The sequence below is a fragment of the Prinia subflava genome, chromosome 10 (assembly GCF_021018805.1).
Source record: "Prinia subflava isolate CZ2003 ecotype Zambia chromosome 10, Cam_Psub_1.2, whole genome shotgun sequence".
NCBI lineage: Eukaryota > Metazoa > Chordata > Aves > Passeriformes > Cisticolidae > Prinia > Prinia subflava.
Genome location: NC_086256.1, coordinates 5,879,512 through 5,889,288, shown reverse-complemented (window position 1 = coordinate 5,889,288; position 9,777 = coordinate 5,879,512). Strand labels below are relative to the sequence as shown.

At 41.6% G+C, this 9,777-nt stretch overlaps 1 protein-coding gene across 3 annotated transcripts in view; it reads right to left on the bottom strand.

Annotated features, from left to right (window-relative positions):
• Positions 1 to 204: 204 nt before the first annotated feature.
• Positions 205 to 9,777, bottom strand: part of RAB3B (RAB3B, member RAS oncogene family) — a 50,823-nt gene continuing 41,250 nt past the window's right edge. For all 3 annotated transcript variants that reach the window (XM_063407087.1, XM_063407086.1, XM_063407085.1), the window contains 2 exons: positions 5,229 to 5,353; positions 205 to 2,115 (listed from right to left, as the gene is read on the bottom strand). In XM_063407087.1, the coding sequence (XP_063263157.1) occupies positions 1,928 to 2,115; positions 5,229 to 5,353 (313 nt within the window). In that variant the 3' untranslated portion in view covers positions 205 to 1,927. The remainder of the gene's footprint in view (positions 2,116 to 5,228; positions 5,354 to 9,777) is intronic.

The window sequence follows — 9,777 nt, the reverse complement described above, 5'->3', positions numbered from 1 at the left end:
ATTTATTGGCCAAATAATCCTTCTCTTCACTGTTCTAAACCTACATAGTGATTCCAGATTGCTGGGTTCAAAGACCACCCTGTCAAGGAAAGGATCAATGTAGTTTGATGTATTTTTAAAGCATTAAAAAGATTCTCCTTCACACACATGTAGGATTCCTAACGCAAGAAATGCAGCTGACACAAGCTCTCTGGCCACACCCAGTGAGTAGATTTCTCTTTATTTTGCAGTTTCAGGGGTTTAGATACAACAACCACAGTCCCAGCACTGCACAAATCACACTCTCATGACAAGATCACACACACCCAGAACACGTCACAGTAGAGAGTCCCAAAAGCAACAGAGGGATCAAGCCTTTAGCACAATGAGCTCAAACCACTCCAAAAGAGCTGCATTTTTGTCCAGAATTCTGTGCTTTTCTTCTTAGAGCTATTACACTTTGAGACACAACAGAAGGAAATTACAAAAGCACTCACTGGTGTCATGATCCAGCACGTTACAGGGTAGTGGGCAGGCACTCGACTCCCATTCCTGACATCAGGAACTCCCCTCAGTCAGAGGAGATCACAGATCGAAGGTAAAGCCATGAAACTTTAAAGAATTTTCCCCTTAAGACAGCCAACTTCTCTCCATATCACCTCAGTATAAAAATTTTGCTTCCCTTCAAGGCATGATGCCACAAAAAGTTCACAGAATATCAGGATATCTTTGCCATGTTTCATTTGCAGTTGTGTTTTATTAATCACTCTTACTTTTCTTAAATTATACTTAGTGGTTGAATCTGAACCCAGAAAATCTAGGCCCTCCACACACCCATGTAGAACAAGATTTAAAAAATAAATCAACAACAAAATGCAGAAAGAAAATCTAATAATATTGGCACAAATACCTGCCAACACTCACATTTTGGCTTCTGATATTTTTATCTCTCTGAGACAAAGCTATTCCATGTCTTACATGTTTTTGCCTCCAAGCATTCAGCAGCCAACTCCCCTTTTCCTTCATCCTGCGACATCCAGCAGCAAGCAGCTGACGAGAGAAGATCCAGACCTGGAGAGGTAAAACTGAGGGTACAGGGGAAAGGCTGCAGGACAGTCACATTCTGGGGACAGAGGACTGGGGACAGGAGTGTGCCAAACACAGCAACAGCCCCAGCACCCTGCAAACTGTGCTGGAGAAATTTGGAGGCAAGGGCAGCCTCTGGAAGGGCTCTTACTCCTTCACTCAGCACCAGCCAAAGCACAGGGAAGGAAATACAGGGATGGCTGCAAGGCCTCCTCCTCCTCCTCCCCAGCCTGGCAGCTTTGATTCCTCCCTGTGTTCTTCATCTCTTTACAGACCTGACACAAAATCAACGCCCTTCCTCTTCATGCTCTGGAGGAACTCACACTGTCAGACAGAAATGCTCTGATTTCTGCTCCATCCTACAGAAAAGGTGAGGCCCATGTCTGGAGGACAGCAACAATTCTCAAAACGTCTGGGGATTGAATTTTTTGTTTGTTTTATGTTTAAAAAAAAAGCATATTCTTGCTTTATAAGAGATTTTCCCCCTTCTTCCCTTAGATCTGATCCCTTCTAATTGGTTTTTGTGCTTCCTGCTGCTCTTGACAAAAACACTCTTTCTGCAATAGAGGAATTTATAATTAAAAAATGCAACATTCTCTGTAGAAATAACATTTGCATCACTACACAATTATTATTCTTCAGTGTAACTCACATCCACACGAGGTGCACTTAGAATATTTTTTCCAATTATTAAATTATTGTCTGAGGAAATACATAATATTAACACTCCAGCACATTAAACAAACATACCAGCTTCCTACAACAGACACTTCTGCCTCTGGACTACATGACAATGCACCACCACAAATGAAAAGATAAAATTTAATTGGGGGAGAAGGACATTTCTCAGTGTGAAAGGTCCCTAGCACGAGCAGTTCTGCTGTGAAGGCGGGGGGTTGTCTGTGAGCCTCATGCTCCTTCCAGAAGTGCCCCTGGAACTGTCTGACTCTATGCTCTCCGACATCTTTTCACAGATTATATCCACCAGACGCTCAAACACCTGCCTCACGTTGATGTTTTCTTTGGCACTGGCTTCGAAATAGTCAAAACCTGGGGAAAAAGTGAACAGAAATTATCAATAGAGATGGATGATCATGATGGTTTTTAAAATACCTTTTTTTCAGGATTTACTTTAAGAAAACCAGACATCAGATAATCCTGGAAGTCAGTTGATTCCCATAATCTCAGAATAGTGAGCAGAAATACTTTTAAATGTTATCAAGCTTCATTAAGAGTGAAAAGGATACATGATTCCTTCCCATTACCCTCATAAGCACATCTGCAGAAAAGGGTAAACCCAGGAAAAGGGAGTCAGGTCTGCCCCTTTCATCAGTGCAGGGCCCCTGGGCTGCAGCTGGTGACCAGCAAGGTGTGGGGAACCTCCCTGGGCTCCTCACAGCCCTGCCAAGGGCCAGGCTCCACCAATCCCTGCTGCCCTCTGGCAAGAGCAGAGACCAGAACAAAATGGAAAATCGGGGTTGTTTTCCTCCTGCTGACCAATTCCCGTGCTCAAAAGCAAAATGCTCCTTGACCTTTTAAACACTGAGCCTTTCTCATTAAAAGAACCAGGCCAGCAAGGCTGGAGTTACAGCAAGGACGGGATGGCACCAGCTCCTCCTGCTGCTTCCCGCTGCCACCCGGGGCTAGGGCAGAAGCAGCTCTGACAGCCAGCCTCAGCAGCAGCAATGCCCTGAACTGTGAAGCATTTCTTGTCTCCCTCACCCCGGGGGCCCCGAGGGCCAGCCAGGCTGTTACTTCTGTTCTGTCAGGTTATTAAACTGCCAGCAGTGAGAGCTGAGGCACCAGGAGAGTTTATTTTGCAGTAAGCTCTGTTCTGTTGTGCTTCGTTCTGGGGACAGTCTGCATTGCATCAGTTTCCTTTGATTCTGCCACAAACAAAGAGAAAATTTGTCTTAACTGATCAGTCTGCCACCGCTGGCAGGCTGAGTCACCTCGATGGGTGGGATAAGCAGGTATCTCCCTCGTTAGCATCCTTTTTAATATTCATGGGACAAGGAGTGAAGTGATGGTGATGTTTGCCTTTTTAGCAAACAGGGAGGGCTGCCCTGCATCAGATGAGGGTTCTGTCTGCCCCACTTGCTGTTTTGATAATGAATAAAAATGTCTATTAAAAGCACAGGAAATCAGAGAACTGCACTTAGATATCTGTTAGTCCAACCTTGGCTTAGGTTCTGCTAAACCAATTTGTTTTGGTTCAGTTCACATTCAGGCTAATAACAATTTCTTAATCGGATTAGGGAATTATTTCAATGATGTTAATGTCACTATGCAAATTTAGATAAATATGCTGAGGGATAACCTTTATGTGAATCATTATGATGAACATTAGCAATTTAAGCAGTCAATAGCCAATTAGATTCCTCCCACCTAACTCACAAAATAATTTCATATAATGCTGTACACGTTAGCATAGTTACTATAAGGAAAAACTGATGTGATAAAATCAGATCTATTTTCCAGCTCTTTTAAAAAGAGTTTTTGGAAGTTGGGAGGTTAAAGAAGAGCAGAGCTGGGACAGCTCTTCCCAAAGGCTGTTGGGCTGCTCTGCTCTGGGGTGGTTTCTCCAGGGTGAGCTGGACAAGCACCAGGTCAGGGCAGTGCTGGGGATTCTTCTGCAAAACAATTTCTTATTGAAGGAATCAGTTGCTATGGTAACCCTGTGTGTCTGTGTGTGTGTTTTGAAGTGTCCCACACGTAAAGGATTCGGATTCTAGATGCCAATTTTGTATTGAAACAGGCAGATGAATTATAGGAGGAGAAGAAAACACAGGAAGTCCAAATTGGTGTGGGAGTTCAAATAAAACTCTCCATTTGCTGCTACGTTGGTCTGGACAAAATATCAACGACTAGCAGTGTAATTATTCCTGTGAAATAGATGGACACACATGCATCCACAACCCTTCTGAAAGTGTGCAAGCCAGGAACCAAGTTTATTCACATTCGTATTTTCAAAAGCAAATTAAATTCTGATGAGTAAAAAAGACTCCATGACTGATTTTGCAAACTAGCCATATCTTTGTTTGCTTTGCCAATCCTACATGTAAAGATTTACAATAATAACAATGGGTCTAATTTGATACTTGCTTGTTATTTGTTTAGGATGGCAGTGCCTCAAGGCTCCAGCCATGAGTGGGACCCCTCTGTGTGTGCCATATATAGAATTTACACTTTCAAGGCCACACTTTACACCAGTGTATGCAGTGTGTCCTGGAACTCCAGCACCCCCAGTTTAACAGTTTATTATGCACTCTCCAATTACTGTTTAAGAACTGATGACAACACAGGATTTTATAAATTGAGGATGATGGTGATTCCTTTGGGTTGGGTAAGAATCTCTGCTCTTACAAGCTAAACATTTATGCCCACTTAATGGTCCCCACTATTATCTGAATGAAATTTTAACAGGATTTATCTGTTACTTTGAATTCTTTAACAGAAGACAACAGTGTATTTAAATTTTAACACAGAGCCTTGATTTCATATTAAAAATATCTTATATGCTCTAACAGATAATGAAAAGTGATAAATAAATTATAAAGCAGTATGAGTTTACTTCACTCTTCATTATAAAATTTTCATTGCAAACCCAGCTTCCTCTCAATGGAACTGTTTTGCTTTTTCTAATCCACATCAATAACATAATGTCATTTTCTTACCTGGATAGACAAGCCTAGGACATTTTCAAAATAAGTTTTACTCAATTCTTCAATTCTGATATATAAACTTCTTTCTTTTCTATTGTTTAGTTTAAAAAAATGTTTCAACAAAAATCAATGTTTGCATTGATTTGCAATGAGTACATGGTACTTGGAGACCTGGAGACAGAATTATGTTTGTGAAAACGTTTTCTCTTTTCATTCTGGTAAGCTAATAAAAGCTTTTGTCTTCAGATAAACTTTATCTTCCTTCCACCTCTAGACATCACCCTCATAAACACAACAACACTACATGTATTCTACCAGGTATTCTTGGCCTACTGAGCACAAAACAAGTAAAATACGAACCTAGAATATATTACACTTCTTAGTTGTGAGAGCATTATTAGGTATTACTGCTGGAAGGACTTATTGCTGTACAAACTGAAAGGAACACAGTATAAAGAAGCAGAGGAAAAAGGGTAGCAAGAAAAGCTTTCCATGTACCCAGCTGATCCGCCAGATGTTTCCCCTTCTCCACGGGAACAATCCTGTCATCCTCCATGTCACATTTGTTTCCAACCAGGATCACTTGTGCATTGTCCCACGAGTAAGTCTTGATTTGTGTGGCCCTACAGCAGGTCAGAAGAGATTGTTACAATCCATCAGCTGTGCCAAAATACAATCCTATAATAAATGTGAAAACAAGTACCATTAACACTACCAACATCCTGTGTTGGTTCAAGTACAAATGACCAGGCTTACACACACAGTACTGTTCTATTTTACCACTCCTTAATTTTGTGTGACAATAAAGTTTCTTGTTAAGAATTTGCAAGTGTTTTAAAGATCACAAGATCCAGATAAAAAAGTGAATCGAGTACTTTTTGAAGATTAGGGGCAAAAAGGGCTTTTTTTAAAGCTTATTCTCCTTCAGTTGTTATCTGTCAGAGGAACGACAATCTGTTACAGCTCTTAAGGATATTGTCCCCTGAAGAAAGCCATATAATAGATGCACACTTCATACTGGATTTACAAATTCATATATAAGACAGAAAAACAATAACTCTCTCATTTTCTGCAGCACATTTTGCTGTGGAGTTTTATGAACACCCTAAGAACAGATGGAAGCATCAAGGTGTCTTTGCTGGAACAGGAAAACTTCATGGAGACTGAAAATCACAGAGAAACATGGAAACAACTGCAAAGGAGAAACAGAGATTTACCAAACTGGGAAATCAAAGATAGGAGATGAAAGCAAGGCTCTGTGAGCTAACACTTGAACCCAGCAGGACTAAAGGATACCCAAGGCAGGAAAGAGCAGCTGCAGTGACAGACCTGCACTAACTTCAGTGGCACAGGGGTGCAGTGCATGGGAGCTTGGGCTGGAGCACTTGGCTGAACCTGGAGCCTCTAAAGCTTTCTGTGGCTCATGTGCTGAAACTGGAGTGGAGCTCACTGTGGATCCCAGGATTCTGACATTACATTTAGCCTTTTTAGAGTTTTTCCATGACAAAACAGAATATTTTTTTAGTATATATAAGGGGCCAGTCCTCTCCCACCATCCTTGGTGTCCCAGAGGTGTCCCAGCGCCAGCAGCAGAACATTATTAGCTCAGCAGCATTCACTTTCATGCATCTTTTCAGACCCACACAATCTATTTTATCTTCACAAGTCAGCTCTATTTCTGAAGGCTCCCTCCTCCCCAAGGGTAATTAGGCTGCACTGCCAGAAGCCATTTACCCCCCTCCTCCATCCTCCTCCTCTCCCTAAGTCACCTTCCCACTCTTTGCCCCAGCTCACCACCACTCCAGGCAGGACACTACAGTTCCAGGAAAATCTGCCACTCCCCAGGAGAGCCAGGAGTGCACTCAAACTTTTACTTCTGTCTAAGTTTCCTTGAACTCCCTTAACAATAAAGCACTTGATTCTTTCTCTTTTGATTTAGCAGCAGCCTCCAGCTCTGATCTACTAATGAAATTTTTTAATTAGTCTGAGTTGCTTACTTGCTTTTTTTCCATGGGAAGCAGCCAGCTGTGTTACTCCACAGATAACTGGGGAAAAGGGGTCATTCCACTGTGCAACTTGCCCTGAAGAGGCTGCCTGCTTGGACTGCCCTGGGGAACAGGAACCTCACCCACGCCCAGACACACAGTGCAACACACAAAAATAAACAAAGATTGTGTGTAATGAACCTTCTTTGTCTCCCTAGTGTCCTCCTGGAAAGGCACTCACTCCAATCCCCATTTTAGCTCTTCCAGTCTCACCCTTTTGAGTGTCTCCATGTAGACAAGCCCTGTGAGAGCTAACATGAATCTGTGATGAGTTTTTGTGGGACTCTGGGGTGTCTCAAGGCTCATCAGAGAAGTGGGTGACTGCAGAAATCAGCCAAAAGCCCAGGAAGATGAAATCTCCCCAGTCTCCCTCTATAAGGGAGAGCTCTTAGAGGAGCTTAGCTCTATAGAGGAGCTCTATAAGTAACAGAGAGAAATAAAGTCTCCTCAGGTTCAATTTAAAACAACTGAAAGAAGGCTTCTCTTCTGACCCACAGTTCAGCCTCTGGATTCATTTCATCCCCTGCCATCATCTGGGGACACACTGCCAGATCTTAACTATTTAAACAGAATTACTTAGAAAGTGAAAAAAGAAGCAAACAGCATGAAGGATCTCCCAGAGAAATGCGTCCTTCTCCTTGTTTTCTACAAATTAGTGGAAAACCTCTTACAGAACACCAATCTTTTTTTCTTTACAGGAATAAAAAACAACCAACCAACCAAGTTATGAAGAACATATAAAAGAAACTTGATGTCCATACAAAAAGAAAGGCAGAAATTTCCAGATGCTTTTGGAAAGATAAATGATTAAATAGCAAGGCTTGTGTGATGGAGCTGTTTCAACAATTATCAGGGCAGTCTAATATACACACTGGGAGAAACATATTTCTGTGACACAATAAAATGCAGTGCCTTGTTTGTGCTGAATTCCCCAAATTAACAATAAAGCACAATCTTTGTGCTTCATGCTCAGAAGAAAAATAATCTCAGGTTTACAGTTACATGGAGGTATCAACAACTCTGTTTGGGTTAAAGATGAATAATGCTGATGATTTGTGAACCCAGCTGTCACTTGTATCTAAGTTAAATTTTACCAATTTTTATTTCCCTTCTATGAAATTATCTAAATTGTCCAAAGCGGAGCTTCCATAATATTTTCTATTTGCCTTACTGTTTCAAGTACTGAGTATATTTTAGTTCCATTGCAGTTTCAAATGAGGCATAAACAACTGATTTATCCACACACACACAACTATTAACCCAACCTCAAGTAACAGCTATCAAAGAAGACTACTAAAAAGAAGTCTAGAAACTGAGCTCATTTAACTCTTTCACTCACCCTACAAGAAAGATATATTCAAAGAAAATAATTACTAATTTTCAAATATCAGTTATAGCCAATCTTTGTGTTTGCCTATTTATATTTTTCCTTGTAAAATAACCTGACTGAACACATGCAGTAAGGAAAATCACTCAGGCTTAATATTTTAAGATTTCTCATACAATGTGTTGTGCATTGTCCAGTGAACAAGAGAACAAGTCATGTTCCAGGTATTCCCAAATGCATTTAAATTGTGTCTTACTCAGTGGTTCTAGGATAACCATCATTAATTGGGGTGATTCATGTGAATGAAGGGAAGACTCTGCTCTGCATTCATATTCTACTCGGAGAGTTTGTATAAATACCTGATATACAGCCAAGATCCTCTCACCCAGGAGAGAAAATGCCTATACTTGGTTTAGGAGAGGTCTGAGTGACACAAAGCAAACCAGGATCCTCTTCAGGACATCCCCCATAAGAAGAGTGAGGGTAGAAGATCTCCCAGGGAAGAAATCATTTGGCAGACTGGGAGGAATATTCTCAATTCCCTTGTGGATAGGTGAGGCCCAAGCAGGAGGCTGTTAAAACAGCCATGTGCCAGAGACAAAGGAGCTCAAGCAGTAGACCCCTTAATTTTCCATAGAGAGTACAGCCCCTGACTGAAGACCATATCCAGTGTAATAAGGTTTTTTTAATCATAACTGTATCATGCAGAATGGTGGGGGGCAATAAAACAAATAAACAAAAAAAATCCTACTTGCTATGCTAGAAAATGGCAGACACCAACAGAGCAGCATCAGCCAAAAGCTTTTTTCTCCATTTCTTGTGCCTTTGGAAGTTTAGGTATCAATTTTGCAGGCTGGGGAAAAACGATCTCCCTGCTGCAATAGCCACTAGAGGACTCTGCTGGCCCAGAGATGCTGGCTTGGCTGAGCCCTCATCTCTCCACTGGACAAGCTCCAGGAAGGAAGGAAATGGTCCTGTTTATCCATCCCACTACCTCATTTGGGCTCAGAACTTTAGAGCTGGTTGGAAAGGTTCCTGACATACAGAGGAAAAACACCCTGATGGTTCACCTCTGTCCTTTGGCTGACAAGGCGCTCTTAGCAAAGATCTTCCTGCAGCTCCCATGGCACAGGAAGACAAGAAGCCAAACAGACAGAGCTGACCTTTCCCAGTTCTTATTCTCACACCAGTGCCTTTGATAGAATAGACCTTCGACTATTTCCAATATAAAGCTTCAGGTTAAACTTCCCCTGTGCAAACTTTAAAATTGTAGCAGCTCAGAGATGGAGATTTGGTAATTCTTGGCTAACTTAAGACTGCTAAGTAAAACTTACTAGAGCAGAACTAACAGACAGGTAGATGAACTGTGTGGTCATATGGATCTTGTTTCATCAGGGAAACAAGCTGGAAATATTTATAGCTTAGTGAAAGATATTGCCCCAGCTCACATGCCTGCACCCCTATGGAAAACATCCCTCTGCAGACACTTGGGGAAAAAGCTTCATCTGAGCTTTGTGAGCAAAACTTGATGGATGAAACCGGTTTTGCAAAATCTTTGTGTTTGTTTTTCTAACAAGAAAGGAATGAATTCCTCAGCCACAAGCTGCTGAAGGGCTGCTCAGGATGGGGCTACAGTTCATTTGGTGTTGTGGTACTGGGGATGGGGAGTCCAAGT